Source organism: Schistocerca americana, chromosome X (genome assembly GCF_021461395.2).
Source record: "Schistocerca americana isolate TAMUIC-IGC-003095 chromosome X, iqSchAmer2.1, whole genome shotgun sequence".
NCBI classification, from domain to species: domain Eukaryota; kingdom Metazoa; phylum Arthropoda; class Insecta; order Orthoptera; family Acrididae; genus Schistocerca; species Schistocerca americana.
The window spans coordinates 230,500,885-230,517,520 of NC_060130.1; the positions used below are offsets into that span (position 1 = coordinate 230,500,885).

The 16,636-nt window shown below is 38.5% G+C and overlaps 1 protein-coding gene across 1 annotated transcript in view; it reads left to right on the forward strand.

Moving 5' to 3' along the window:
- LOC124556463 (dnaJ homolog subfamily C member 2) overlaps nucleotides 1-16,636 on the forward strand; it is a 204,365-nt gene that overhangs the window by 168,228 nt on the left and 19,501 nt on the right. Inside the window, exons 6-7 of the mRNA XM_047130413.1 lie at nucleotides 8,003-8,216; nucleotides 8,537-8,775. Coding sequence (XP_046986369.1) covers nucleotides 8,003-8,216; nucleotides 8,537-8,775 — 453 coding nt within the window. The remainder of the gene's footprint in view (nucleotides 1-8,002; nucleotides 8,217-8,536; nucleotides 8,776-16,636) is intronic.

Below are 16,636 nucleotides of genomic sequence, written 5' to 3' on the forward strand. Positions count from 1 at the left end.
ACTGCCACTACTTCTACTGCCAGTGCCAAGCCAACAGCGACTGGCGGCTTGGCCGGTCAGCAGCGCCTTGTGATGGCCCCATTAGAAGCAATGTTCCGCCAGCGGTGGCCCAGTTTGGCGACTACTGTGGGAAACTTGGTTTGGGAGTGAGGGGGATGATGGACGGTAGGGTGGGAGAGTAACAGGTGCCAGCGAGTACACAGTTCGGTTAAGCCGTCGTTCGGTTGACCGACGTTCGGTTGACCGACGTTCAGATAATCGACACTCTGCTGTATATGATTCTAACACCTTTCCTGGAATCGTGTGTCTGAGTGATTATTGGCTCTAGGGGAAAGATTGTAGTTGAGCTGGTAACAACCAGCTTGATTGGATTCAAGAATCTGGACAACATTGCATTTATATCTAGTGTGGGCTTTGCAGGTACCATTTCATCACTGATAACTTAACACTGCTAGAGGCAATGATACAACAGGCTTCCCTGTGCAAGCTGCACCTTGTAGGCCCATTTTTCTGCTAAGAGGCAATGATACAACAGGCTTCCCTGTGCAAGCTACACCTTGTAGGCCCATTTTTCCACTGTGAAAAGGCCTAAGATACTGCTAGGGGGCGTGTCATCGCCTAATGGGGGAAGTGTTAACAGACCAGTGTGAGCAAGAGAAGTGTACTACAAAGAAGCAATATCTCGTGGATGATTTTTCTTTGTTTTATTTCTCCTCCAACCACTGACAATATACAAGTGTTTGAAGAAGTGGGTGAAACACATTGGTTTCAAGTTCTCAGCAGGGAAATCTGTGTGTGGATTTCCACCTTTCACAAAGCTTACACAGTCCTCCTGAATTGCCCATGGGAAACTGTTTAGAGCGTGAATAAGTCTTTGTGATTCCAGTTTCATAAGACATTTGTGCATTCCTGCATGGATTATGATTGCCAGATTTAATGGATTTTTAAAATGAAATCAAAATTATCCACTATAAGTAATTTTGACTGCCCGCTGGCTCCGACAAAACCAGTCATATGCCCCAACTTTGTGCTAACACTGCTCATCCAGTGCTCAAGTCACAGTGAAATCAGCATTTGTAAATCAGGCATGTACCATAGCATCATTCGGGATGTGTGTGACACAAATTTGACTGGTTCACAAATTCCAATATTTATTGGTAATGGATGAGGCCAACATCCACACTGGATTCTCAGGAGTACAGAGGTATGTTTGATCTTCTGAAGTATATAAGAGAGAGTTCACTAGGTGACCCTGCTTATACCAGCCCTGTAATTATATGTTTTCTACACTGGTTGGTCGAAACAGGATAATAACCTTGACTAATATGGGGTTTGTCTTGATTTTCTACATTGGATGGTTTGTGATCGCAAGGTTTGTGCAGTTGTGAGAACACTGGAGAGATGTAGAAGTATTTGGGCTTGACTACCTTCTCCGCTGACAATGTCCAGTAGATATAGTGACATTCCACTGGATGCCAGAGCATGTGAGAATTTGAGATAATGCACTGGCAGATTGAGCAGCCACATGGAGCGGGGAGAGTCGGAAGTGACCAACAGGTTATCTGTGGTGAAACTCCTTCCAGTCAATGGGGCAGAATGGAGTCCTGTTTACATGCCTTTGTGTAGGACACAGTCCCCTTATGTATGGAATCATCCTCCAACAAAGCAACCCACAACTTTTCATTGCATATGATGTATCACTGTTGTTACTCTACTTTTTAGTTGATTGTGTTTTATTTGCTGACGAAAGAGCATTCCTACAATTACATACGGACTTCACCCTCTATTTTAGTTAATTATTACATGAATTCAGTGTTCATTTTAAAATTATGTTTTGTATCAGGTGTTTATTTCATGCATTTGTTCATCTTTATTAGTGGTCCATCATCTTGATAATTAACATGGACCATTGTACATAGAATCTTATGAAGCAACTTGTGCAGAATTCATGTCTTTCTTTTTTTTAATTTCTTAAAGTACCCACTGTATTTTGAATAAAATCATTTTGGATATAAGGCCTCATAATTATGAAACACTAAAAACAGCTAAAATGTCAAAATTTCGACATACTTTGCAGCAGTCCCGTTTAGCCTGACTTACTGCAGGCTGCCGATGATGATCTTCCCCTATATACTGTCTAATAACGTGGCCTAGTACCCAAAATGATTTTATTCAAATTGACACTGGCCGAGGAAGCATTGTATTGTTGTGATCTCATTCCCTGCCTGTGATTGATGGTTTTGGCAAGTTGTGTTGATATGGACATGTTTGTTATAACAAATCTATGGCATTTTAATTAATAACTGATTAATTAATAACTGATTAATTAATAACTGATTTACCTCATAAGACTACCTCCCTTCTAATATTACAAAAGAAATATGCTAATGATGATTAATCTTGCTAGTCCGACCTCAGATGGTCTGACTTCCCTCTTACAAGGGGCGGCCGCCAATTGTGAAATTCAGATTCGATTCATACTGCGCATAATAGAAGCTCATGGGCAGAGGTGTAATGTGGCAAAGCACCAAGATGCACTTCTCAGCCGTTGTCGAGAAAATCGAGTTAAAAGAAACCGTTGCGGTGAAATACTCTCTACGATTATTAATTTTTTTACTGTGTCGCGGCGCAGCGGTATATATATAAAAATTCCCGGCAATCAGTTGCAACAATTATGCATATAATAAGTTGTTGAAAGTCGTTTGTCGTGGAAAAATAAAACTTGAAATAAAACACAATATCACAAATAGTATTCAAGTGGGTACAATTTATTGAAAAGTTCGGTATACACTCTCACATAATTAACAATTAGTGACCAGAAGTAGCTGTAGTATCGCACGAACCAGAGAGATAGTTATCATAGAAACATGGAAAGCAGAAAGCAGCACGACATCAAGCACATCTGATAAACGATGCGTTTTTACAAGAACAATTGTTTTTTAAACTATGTGTTGGGAAACACACCTGAATGACATTCTGAAAAAATTATTCTATCGTTCGTCAGGTTTGATGCATACCACGCGTATCGTATCATATCGGCAAAAATCGGAGAAGACAATTGATGCTGAACGATAGATGATTACGAACCTGAGCGCTTACCCCTGCGCCACGACGCTGCAGATAATTATTAATCGTAGAGAGTATTTCACCGCAACGGTTTCTTTTAACTGTTGATTTTCTCGACAACGGCTGAGAAGTGCATCTTGGTGCTTTGCCACATCACACCTCTGGCCATGAGCTTTTATTATGCGCAGTATGAATCCAATCTGAATTTCACAATTGGCGGCCTCCCCTTGTTAATCTGACCATCTCATTTCCGGTGTTTGTTTACGTTCACAGGCTGCTACATTCAGGTCTGGCCTTGTTGATGATTCACTGTGTGCAATATCTATTTGTAGGCTATTGACTGTTGCTAGGTGAGATAGTTAAGTCAGTTTTAGTGTGAAATAACTTGTTTCTAACTCAGTCAAAAAGTATCATTGTGCACCCATTTGTTTTATAAATTTGCAACAGTGTTGTTCTTATACATTAAAGTGTGTGAAACTAAATTACAACACCAAATAGACGTAAACACTTAACGCTGTCCTTACAACCAAATATTGAGCACAGTGATTGAGTGGATCGGAACAGCTGACATTGACTGCACTATGGAAGTAGAATTAACTGATGACCAAATCATTGTCCGTAACTTGAACATCCAGTAAACATGAGAAAGATGACAGTGAGAACAAAGACAATGAATTTACAGCTTAAGTATTGTGTACAGATGCTAAAAATGGATTTGATATAGCTCTTCAGTACATTGAACAGAGCTCTATGTCTATCCCAATACACATTTTGTGGATTGGGAAATGTTGGAACAACGCATAAAAATCAAGATGGTTGTCCACGAAGCAAAAGAACATTAAAGAATTTTTTCCCTGCTGCTTAAGAAAGGAACATTTTTTGCTGTGTGATTTATCATGTTTTAAACAGTTCAGTGCAAATCAGTTGTTTGCCAGTGCAGCACTGTAGTTAGGTATGTATGGATGTAAAACTTTCACTCACAGTAACAGTACCTTACCATGCAATACAGATGTAATTTAGAGTATTGGCACAACTGAACATTACACTTTCGTGGAAAATTTTTCGGTGTGTCAACTGTTTCTTTTCATTCTGTTACTGTTTTAAATGTAACAATATTTCAGACAGTATTTCCAGTTTGAAATTAAAGTTGTACTGTACTGTTGTGTGATGTTATGGGTCAATAAAAGTGTTCCTCTGATAATCTGAACATTTCTGGCTTCTGGCCATGCTCCCAGTTCTGTAGGGGACAGATAGCAAGGTTCTACTTTATTACTATGAGGGTCATTCAATAATTGGTCTGGGGAAAAACTGATAGTAGGCCAAGTTTGGTGCTTTTATGGCTTTAAGTTGGAATTACTGGGTTGATGTATCAACATTGTTTTGTTTATAACCTCAAAAATACATTTCAAGATGGCGAGTCCACTTGATATGTCCACATTAGTTGAACAACATTCTGTTATTCGTTTTTTACTTGCTGAAGGCGAGAAACCAGTGAATATATGCTGTAGAATGTCTAAAGTTTATGGTGAAGGTTGTATGAATTCTACAAATTTTTACGAGTGGGTAGAGCAGTTCAAAAATGGTTGTGACTGACGAACACCGTTCTGGCCGACCAGTTGCTGTTTCAACTCCCTCACTTCAAAGTCGAATTTATGACATTATTCGTGCTGACCACCGTGTGACTGTGCAAATGATAGTTGATAAGGTACAAGTTAGTACTGGTACAGTTCATAACATGATCTGTAACAAGCTGAAGTACCGCAAAACATGCGCAAGATGGGTCCCAAAGGAGTTGACACAGCTACACAAGGAAACAAGGTTCAGAGTGTGCACAGATCTAAAGGAACATTATGAAAGAGATGGTGAGCACTTCCTCAACAAAATTTTAACTTGTGATGAAACTTGGGTTCACAATTACGAGCCAGAATCAAAAAGACAAAGAATGGAGTGGTAGCACACCAACTCACCTGTCAAGAAAAAATTCAAAACCCAAGCATCAGCAGGAAAAGTCATGGTGATGGTGTTTTGGGGTGCTGAAGGTCCAGTTTTTTGTTGTTATCTCGAAGAGCAGTGTATAATGAACAGCCAATACTACTCCGATTTGCTTTTAAACAAGGTGAAGCCAGTTATGAGAGAGAGAGACGACGTGGTTCTCCAGCAAGACAATACACGTCCTCATAATGTACAACTAACCTGTGAAACCATCGACAAAAAGGGCTGGGAAGTATTGCCTCATCCCCCTTACAGTCCTGACTTAGCAGCTAGTGATTTCCATTTATTTGGTGCTCTGAAGGAGGCATTACATGGGAAGAGGTTCCAGGACAACAAGGACGTGAAAAAGTTTGTGGGAAATTGTTTTCAAACATCAAGATAAAGAGTTCATTGCAGCCAGAATAAAAAAGCTTGTAGCCCATTGGAACAAGTGCATAAATGTTCAAGGGGATTACATTGAAAACTAGAAAAAGTATTGTTTTGTAAAAATAAATGCTTTTTCTCTCCAGACCAATTTGTCTCTTTAATTAGTGAATGACCCTTGTATTATTATTATTATTGTTATTATTATTATTATTATTATTATTATAGCTTCATATTGACCAAATAGGAAAGTATGGTACATCTGTAAAGGAGACTGCGTATAGGACACAATTGCAACCTGTTCTTTGAGTATTGCTTCAGTGTTTGGGATCCGCACTAGGTTGGATTAAATGAAGACATGAAAGCAGTTCAGTGGTGGGCTGCTAGATTTGTTACTGGTAGGTTCAGGCAACATACAAGTATTATAGAGGTGCTTCAGGAACTCGAGTGATAATCCCTGGAGGGAAGAGTGTCCTTTTTGAGGAACACTATTGAGAAAATTTAGAGAACCAACATTTGAAGTTGGCTGCAGAGCGATTCTACTACCGCCAACATACATTTTGTGAAAGGACCACAAAGATAAGATACATGAAGTAAGGGCTCTTACGGAGACACGTAGATGGTAGTATTCCCTTGCCCTATTTGCGACTGGAAAAGGAAAGGAAATGACTAGTAGTGGTACAGGGTACTCTACGCTCTGCATCATATGGTGCTTTACAGAGTATGTATGTGGATGTAGATCACATAACAACTTCAGTTCCTCTACTGTCTTTGTTGTTGCTTATTCTGCCAGTACTCCTTCATCTTCTCCCCATGATGCCTTTTTCTTTCTTTTGTCCATGTTGTTCCCAATTTGTTATTTCTTCTGCCTTGAGAACCTTTGGACTTTAGTATTTTATTCTTAAGAACGTTTCTTATAGTTGTTGTTATTGAGAGAGAATTAATAGAAAACAAAACAAGGTAAAAAATAAAAATACAATTAAAAATAAGGGAGAGATTTGTTGCCATAACTAAAATAAGTGTTGGTGCAGACAGTTACTATAAAAGTTTCTAAGTAATCCCAATGGCTATTGAACGCTACATCTCCTATCCTTTCCACACTAGCTTCAGGAACCAAAAGCAAATCAACATTGTACTAGAGTATTTCCTGTTGCACTAGTATTGGAGATCCAGTCTCCTTTTGAAACTAATTTCGGTTTGGCAGATTGGAAGTCAACATAGTGTTGGATCCAGATAAAAGCTGAAAATTCAGTGGACCTATTTTCCTTCACTTGATTTATTTTTATCTCTGTATTGAACTGTTTCCTTCTTCTGTGACACTTTGTATCCTTCTATCCTTGAGCACACATTAGTTAGGACAGCTTCATAAGGTGTCGAGGCGTAGATTTCAACGTGCTTAAGAATGGCTGGCTCTTTCCCTTAAAAAAGAAAGTAAATATCAGTAGTCATCCTGTCTCGTATTTAAGTGAAACAATTTTAAATTCGCTTACTTTACTGTCACACTTTCACTATTTCATTTCAGGACTTTTACGCTTTTCTGAACTCTCTCTCTCTCTCTCTCTCTCTCTCTCTCTCTCTCTCTCTCTCTCTCTCTCCCCCCCCCCTCCCTCCCCCCCCCCCCCCTCTCTCTCTCTCTCTCTCTCTCTCTCTCTCTCTCTCTCTCTCTCTCTCTCTCTCTCCCCCTCCCCCTCCCTCCCTCTCTCTCTCTCTCTCTCTCTCTCTCTCTCTCTCTCTCTCTCTCTCTCTCTGTGTGTGTGTGTGTGTGTGTGTGTGTGTGTGTGTGTGTGTGTGTGTGTGTTGGAGGGGGTCTTTCTGTCTTGTATTTCTTATTATTTAGTGTTTTACAGAGAATTATTTGATCTACTATGTTCTATTTTTCTGCTGTAATATACCCCAGAGAACAACACTTTTTCATCCACCTTTTGTGTATACTTTAATAACAAAAATTTCTGTTTTCAAATGAAATAATTCAAACCCCTCAAAATTGTACTGTTTTTATTTCTTCAGAAAACTTAAAATTTCAGTTCCCTGAACTAATGATTTAACTTGCAAGAAAATGTTAGTAATCACGTGAGACCAGAGTTTCTCTTGGTGTATCCAGTGTTCAGATAAATTAGGGAATGCAGCCAGATGTTGATGTCGACAGCTGCCAATATTTAGACAGGAGTACACCCTGCCATTTTCAAGGCAAAATTGCAGCAAGTAAACGCTGTGCAAGGGAATTTAAAACTTCAGTTTGCAGAGAAACTCTGGAAAGATTAAACACACACACACACACACACACACACACACACACACACAGTAAACACTAGTGCCATCACAAACCAAAAATGACCTACATCAGTCTGCAAACCAAGGTTTTAAATTCCCTTGCACCGCACTTACTTTTGCCTTGAAAATGGCAGGGTATGCTTCAGTCAAAATATCTGCCATTGTCAATGTCATCACCCAGCTGCATTCCCGTAAGTTATTTGAACATTAGAAGTCATGCTTTTCTGTAATAATGCAGTTAGTGTCGTTGTTAGGATGTGTGACTTTGCTTAGAAGCATAATTTTAAGTGCTCTTGAACTTCTGTTACAGACGTGAAGAAAGGAAATGGATAGAGAAACAAAATAAATTTTATCGTGCAAAGAGGAAGAAGGAAGATATGACACGGATTCGAAATCTTGTAGATAGTGCATATGCTTTAGACCCTCGAATAGCAAAATTCAAACAAGAAGATAAAGATCGAAAAGAAGCGGCAAAACAGGCAAAACGAGAAGCTGCTAGAGCCCGACAAGCGGAGGAGGAAAGAGTGAGAAAAATATATGTATCTTCTCTATGCGTAATTTTGCAACTTGTATTTTCTGATTTATTTTTTGTGAAGTTTTATATCTCCAGTGACAAACTGCATAACTGTTTTCATGATTTATTTAGTTTTCATGATTTATTTAGTTTTCATGATTTATTTAGTTTTCAATGTATTTAGTTGCTGTTAGTTTTTCTTTGTAGTCTGTCATTTATACCTCCATCTAATCTCCTCTCTGTCTCACTATAGCAGGAGTCTTTGAACAGTTATAAAAGTTTTCTCTCCATTCTTGGTAATATATGTATGAATTTTTGTGTGGCTTGCAGAAACTTCAGGAAGCTCAAGAAATAGAGCTGAGAAAAAAGGCTGAGATAGAGGCGGTTGAAAAGGCTAGATTAAGTGCTCTTAAAGCAGAGAGAGAAGCGCAAAAGAAAACTCTGAAAGTGAAGCGTGCAACATTACGAAAACTTGTGAAATCTAATAATTATTATATTGAAAATGAAGAAGAACGTGTTCGACACATGGCAAGCTTGGAAAAACTATGTGAGGTTCTTAAACCTGAACAGTAAGTGTCATATTTTTTGTATAATATATAGGAAAGTGAGACAGACCTGGATTAAATCAGTGTGGTAGATTAATCAGTGTGGGCTGGTACATGGGCCAGCCTGAGTGTGGTTTTTAAGTGATTTCCCACGTTTGTTGTGGTAAATGCTGGACTGGTCCCCAAATTCTGCTTTACAGAATATGATACAAAACAAATTTGATATGATTCACAAACAGGTTACTTTGATGACTGTGTCATAGGGAAGTTCAATATAAAATAACATTTACCAATTCTGAAAAAGTTGATCCTGTACTAGACTGGGCAGAATGCTAGGGAAACGAAAGATTTTTATTACAAAGCAGTTACAAGCTACTTAGATTTTGGCTTCTGGCAACAAAATTTTTGCAAACATATTAAGTCCTTTTCCACATTATATAAAAATCCAGTTCTTTGATTGTTCTGGAGAATCTTCTACCACACTCTTGATGAGTCTTTTTGTGGCATCATTAACGCTTTCGCTGCTGTGAACATGTATTCACGTCTTGCTCCGCCGTTCACCAAGTGCTGTGGATGTGTATACGCACATTGTTCAGATTTTCTTATAGTCTGTATGTATCCCAAACTGCCAACCTCTCACTGCATATCTGGTGAATATAAAAAAAAGTTGCAAGTATTTATCGTGCAACATATGTGCTCTTTGTGTGCCATTATTGACAAAAAAAAGGCCTTGTTTTTATATATTTAACTGTTTAAGAAATATGATGATTGTTGTGACAACATAATTCCATATGCAGAGATGGGAATGGGCAAATTGTGCATGACCATCCGTCATATGTAAAAATTGATAATTCGAGAACGAAATGAAATATTGTACTGCACTCGGTTTTAAATAAGATTTCGGTATCGTACCTACGTTTCATATACTGTAATGTATGAGCTAAAATCAACCGTACGTGAAATTAACGCAGTGCATTTTTCCCTCTGCAAACTCTTTAAAATTTCTTGCGATGTTTTAGTTAATTTTGTGCAGTGCATTACCTGTGCTGAATAATGAAAAGAATTTCAATCCTTTATTGAGCAAAGATACCAGACTGTAAGATGTACAAAAATAAATTTTTTCAGCTAATGGTTTTCTTATAATTGGATAATAATTATTTCATTGCAGCCAGAACGCCATCTCTCAGCACATTAAGCAGCATTTGGTGAGCGGTACAGTCATGAGAAAGTCGCGCTCACCACAGAACACATTTGTAGCAGCGGAGGGGTTAAATGACCCACTTCATTATTTTAGCTTTTATTTTGCTGCAATGTTGGGTCCTTTAACTAGGTCAAATAATTTTATGTTGTTTTGCTTTTTATTTGCCATTCTGCTTGACAATGTCCTTCACTGCTCCAAAAATTGTGCATTGCTAATATTTTGAAGGCTCCCTCATCTTTGGTCATTTATTTATTTTATTTTTTGTCAGATCCAGGTTCCACATGCATATGTTAGTACAGCTTGTGTAAGTGACAGGCACGTATTTTGATTTTGTTAGAGATTCAATGATGAGCCAAAACATTGTGTCCACCAGCATCATAGCATGTTGATGAGCCAAAATATTGTGACCATCTGCATAATAGCATGTTGGTCTACCTTTGGAATGCAGTACAGCAGCAATTCTGCATGGCACAGATTCGACAAGTCCTTGGTTGATTTCCAGGTGTATGTACTACCTGATGCCTGAACACAGGTTGTCAATTCCCATAAATTACAAGCCGTTGGCTTGTCGGTGCAGAAGTGACACATAGTAGAGTCCCACACGTTCCATTGGGTTACGATCAGGCAGATTTAGTGGGCGAGATATCAGTGAGAATTCACTGTCGTGCTACTCAAGCCAGCCTTGCACAGATCTGGTCTTATGACACAGACAGTTATGCTGCTGAAAGATGCCATTACCATTGGGGAAAATATCTTTGATGAAGGGATGCAGGTGGTCTGTAATAATGGTCAAGTAGTGCACAGCTATCAGTGTGCCTTCGATTACTATCATAGCCAGTGACACAGTGCATATTGCAAACAACCATTTGCTTGGATGGCAGCATACCTGGACGTTACTATCAACTTAGTGTAACAAGATACATGATTCATCCAACCGGGTGACGTGTTTCCATTGTTTGTGGTGTACTCTTGATTATCCTGAGCTCACTGCAATTGCAATTGACAATGTTGTTGGGTTAAACCAAGAATTTATGGGTCATCTGCTGTAGAGCCGCACATTCAACAGTATGTTCTGAACAGTGTGCCCCAAAGCACTTGTGCATGTGCCAGCATTGTACTCTGCTATGAGATCTGCCACAGATCACTGCCCATCTTGCTTTACAGAGTGGGCTGGTATCCAACCTCCATGTTCTGTGATGATGTCTGGACATCCAACACATTTTCGCCTACTTGTGGTTTACCATCCTTCTACCATTTTCCATAGATGCTCACAACAGCAGCATGTGAACAGCCAATCAGCTTTGTCGTTTCTGAGATGCTTGTTCCCAGGCACTGGACTATAACAATCTGACCTTTGTCAGAGTTGCTTATGTCAGTGAATTTCTCTATTTGCAGCCCATATTATCTCTAGAATGATTCCTTGTTTGTCTCACCTCTGTGTACATACTTCTCTTAACACGACATACCCATAGTGCAACCAGGTGGCACCCAATCTCACAGTGTTTGTAATGTTTCGGCTCATCAGTATATTTCTGCTGTTTTAGACATTTGACATGGCATAATGCATTTTATTTGGTTTTTCAATTGTGACTTTTATTTCAGACTTTATGTTATATAAAAATATTCTCATGTACTTAAATTCATTTACTTGTTCAAGTATTTCAGTTTGAACACTTAAGTTAGCATTATTTTTGGGAGTACTTCTGTCCATAAACATTTCCAGTCCATTGATGCACAGAATATTTCTGCTGGTTAATGTTTAGTTCTTACATGTTATAGAAATATGTTGTTCTGCTAAAAGAAATTCTCCAGTGTAAATCATTATAAGCCTAGTGCCATTTTGGTTCTAAAGTAAAACCTAGGGTGTTTGTAGAGGAACAGAGCAATTATAAGGGATGTCTTTTATCAGCTGCTTCTATCATAAACTGTGACTTCAAGCTCAGTCTGATGAGATGCATTTAGACAAACTGAATGGCAAACTTTACATTTCTTGCAAATGAGGAAATTGGTGGAATTCAGAATGTAAAATAAAAAAGATGGAACAAAATTGGTATCATTGAATAGAAACATGAAAATTATCTAAGATTTTTGGTGCATAAGTTTTTTCTTTGTTGTGCTAAGTGAGTTATATAAAAATATTCCTGATACTGATAAGTTAAACAGTGCATATGGAAAGAAATAACAACTGGGGCTCCTGCCCTTTTAACAGACGACTCCACTATGGCTGACTTAGTTTTACGTTTTATTCGGGCAGGGGGATTTTATCATTTACTCTGAGTGTTTCTGTTTTATTTTATTGTTTTGTGTTGATTCTGGCCTTTGGCCTATGGTTTTACACTGATTTTTTAATGTGGTTCTAAGTGGTTGGCCTTTCCTTTTTTATGTCTATGGTCGGCCAACCACCGTCACACTCTGTGTGGTTTTAGTTTGTTTTGTCTTGTCTTTGTCTCAGTATCTCTTGTTCTGTATCGTCTGTGATCTCTTCTGTTCCTTGTTTTTATTCTCTGTGGGTGTTCTTTGTCTTTGGAGAAAGGGACTGATGACCATGGCAGTCTGGTCCCTTTAATCCCCCAAACCAACCAACCAACAACTGGGGTTGGACTGGAGCATGTTGTAGGTCAGTGAGCTGAAGTGATTGCAGTCATGTAAAGAGAATGAGTTCCTAAACAGCTCCTCGAGCATATTTTGACACGTATTCTATTGGGAAGAGACCCATCCGTCGTCAAACTGAGATTGTGAAGAGCCTTCATTTGTCCGGTACTCCAATGAAGTATTAATTGTGTTATGTTCATGACCTTGGGCTTGTTGACGATTTGGTAAAGCTTTCATAGTCTGCTCTTCTGAAACCCACAGCGGAACGGAGATTGTACGCCATCCTGAAATGTCCAACAAATAATACAGACGTGGCAGCAGTAACCACCTCAAATACAAACAGAATTCATTAGAACATTTACATTGCCAGTGCGCTTTCTCTTTGGATAACTTGTGTACAAGCCTATATTTGTTTCTACCCTGATCAGGAGACCTCACTACCCGTGAGGCTATTTTCTTGGATGGCCTTCGGCTGTGTGTCTGAGGTATGACTTTTGAGGTTATTTTATTGAGGTTCTAACAATTGTACCACAGTGGCCTATAACGACCTTGCCTAAAATCAAAGTACCTGTTTGCACACCTTATACCATTTGGCATAAATACATATTCTCTATAAGCGTCCCTAAACTGACGCACTAAGTCATGCAAATTAGGTTTATAGTACCACAGTTCTTCCAACACAATAACAGCTGCAGAATAATTAATCCTGTTGCCATAAAAGGTAATAGCAAGTTCGCCAATCCTCTGCTGATTATTGGGAACAAGGAATGTGAGGCGTAGATCGTCCGGGTAATGTCTGATATGGTCCCAGTTGTACAATTTTGAACATCAAAACGACTAGATTTGATTACACTGATCCGTTTTTATTTAATAACTGGAGTCGTATTCATTTTATTGAGAAGTATTTTGATTTGTTTCAGGCTAATTGTGTTGTAGTCCATTGTTTGATGGAGTGTCACTTGAATTATAATGGCTGGGAGGGCCATGTAGTGCGCTGGTATAACAAGACCTTTCGGTCCACGGAGGTTCGTAAGAAGCAATTATATTTATTTGATGATACAAATATTGGCAAGTCAACTTTAGTGGAGAAGGTTTTGTCGAAAAAGCAGCACGTATATTTGCCATTTTGTTCCGAATTTCAAACTGAAATACTTGAACAAGTAAATGAATTTAAGTATTGAAGCGTATTGTCGAAGGTCGACCAGTTACTGTCAATGTAAAGAATAAACCTGGAATGGTTATTACTCATCGTGGCTTGGTTATATTTGTATCGAACGAATTCAGTATTGGAGACGAAGCTTTAATTTCAAGACTTGAAGTTGTACATGCAGATTTTCATATTGTCCATTGTCGTTCGTTTAAGGATGAGGTGGATGCGTCGGACGCGTCAGATGTGGAAGCCCCGGAGGAGGTTGTCTGTATATCGTCGGATGAGGATGTTCCGGAAATTTCGTGCTGCATGCCCTCGGCGTTGGATACGCCAACGGACGAATCTAACTAGGACTATATATGGTCGCATGTGTAGGTGGCGCACTGAATTTACACAAACAGATGGTGTACGGTTCGAGTATGGTAAAATAGCCGCCCTACCAAACATAAATTCAAGGCCCGATCGAACGTATTCTAAAAACATCTTAACTTTGACCTTAACATAACAATGCAAATGCATCAAATTACCTTGTGCAAAAGGTTCCTCAGATACACAATACTCCAAAATAGACCAAACAGAAAGAATAGTGTCAACAAAGAGTTGTTTGCCACCAACAGAAGAACCATCGACTGTAATAAGAAACGAATCGCTACTCTTTTTATACCCACGGCGGCGCATAGCAGTTGCGTCACCGTCTGGAACATGTCCAAGCCAGTCAGGCACGTTATGGCCTGCCGGCGACCTTGGAGATGCGCAAGACCTAAATCGCGGAATCGCGCCACTAGTAATACTAGGTGGCGGCGATTGACTTTCTAATGAGGCTCCCACAGGGTTTTCACTCAAAGCGGGTGCCCCTTCAGCTCCAAATAGGTTCACTGGCATGCCATTGTGCTTTGTCATCAGATAACTTGTGTACAAGCCTGTACTTGTTTCTACCCTGATCAGGAGATCTCACTACCCGTGAGGCCTTTTTCTAGGATGGCCTTCGGCTGTGCATCTGAGGTATGACTTTTGAGGTTATTCTGTTGAGGTTCTAATAGTTGTACCACAGTGGCCTATAACGACCTTGCCTAAAATCAAAGTACCTGTTTGCGCACCGTATACCGTTTGGCATAAATACATATTCTCTATAAGCGTCCCTAAATTGATGAATTAAATCATCCAAATTAGGCTTATAATACCACATTTCTTCCAAAACGATAACAGCTGCTGAATAATTAATCCTGTTGCCGTAAAATGTAATAGCAAGCTCATCAATCTTCTGTTGATTATTAGGAACAAGGAAGGCGAGGCGTAGATCGTCCGGGTAATTTCTGATATGGTCCCAGTTGGCATAAAAAAACTCCAACGCAGACATTAGCTGCAAACAAATACTTTCATTCAGAACGTTACAATCCCTTTCCTTTTACAAAATGTCATATAAATTCTATTTCTTAAAATAAATGTGACATATTTAACTTCACTTTGAACATTATCATTTTTCTCAGGTTCATCACCAGAAATTTACAGTCCAATATAGAATGGATTAGTACCTTGAAACAAGCGATTCTTTACTTTACATTCCTTTTCTAAATCTGTACATGACTTTACTTTCATTATATCAGCACTTTGCTGAGACTTAGAATATGTAAAAAACTTAAATCTATTCCTTCTATTATATTTACGCCAGGGTACACCAGACGCGCACTTCATTTAATCATTTTTGCTTGAGATGCAGAAAGATATTTCCTGTTGGGTATTGGAATGCTGTGTGTTGTAGTTAGACTACACTCGGAATATTCCAGCATCAGTTCATTCATTTTCTGCTCATCATAATACTTTAATATTCTGCAGATGAATGTTAACTTCATAAATATGACATTCAGTACAACTTCAGTAGTTACTGTCGGTCTTACAGATTATGTTACTTTAAGATCGACATTGTCAGACATTGCCTTTTTCATCAAGAACACATAACTCCATACTGAAATATTTGCTTCAAATTTTAAAAAATACCCAGCAGGAACATATAGCTCCATGCTGATTCTGTAGCAATGACAGTATTCCATTATGATCTGTTTGTAAATCTCTGTCATAATATTCTTTGAAGAATTTCACCACATCTGTACCAATGTAGCAATGTCCTTTTAGCTGAGTCAGTGGTAATGTAATGTAATATATATTCTGTTGGGTGTGTTATCTAATGTTACATATCTTGCTTATGTTGAAGATTCCACTTGAACAAATTTTATATCTTTGCTATTATTCTTGCGTTAATGGTAGCTCAATCGTTGCATAATGTTGTCCTTTTTGTTAGTGAAACTGAAAGTGAGAATTTTAGTGGCTGTCATTTAGATTCTTGATGCGTCAGTAGTTGAAGTGACCAGTAATGACAATCAGACATCCACAAAAAGGTAATGCATTAATAAGTTCATTTAGAATATGTACAGTTAGCAACTGAGATTTTCAAAACTTTAAAGTACTCTAAGGCCCTTGCTTGTTTTCTCCTGTGACTGAAAGTTGGAAATGACTTGGTAACAACTTTCCTGATACTCGGTACATTCAGTGAAATTTAACATGATAGCTATTAATTATTTCAGGAAATAGCTTCAAAGCATGCTGTAAATAATAACTCCAGGAGAGAACTGCATTGTAAATGGATGTTTCCACATACAGTTTAAATGCCTTATTTGGTAATGATTCGATTATTTTTGTGAGTGAAAAATGCGGAATTCTATGTACCATACATGGGGTAATGTGTAATCTCATAATGCCACATTTCCTGACATGCTATATCAATAAATTATAATTCAAAATAAGCTTTTTCGAGATTGTGTTCAGAATATTAAATCCAGAAACTCTCAGAATTACATTTTAGTTCACAAGAAGCAAAAATTTGTTAAATACGGCAACATTGGGTAAATCCAAAATTTTGGACGTGTACTCTTGCGCCATCAGCTAAC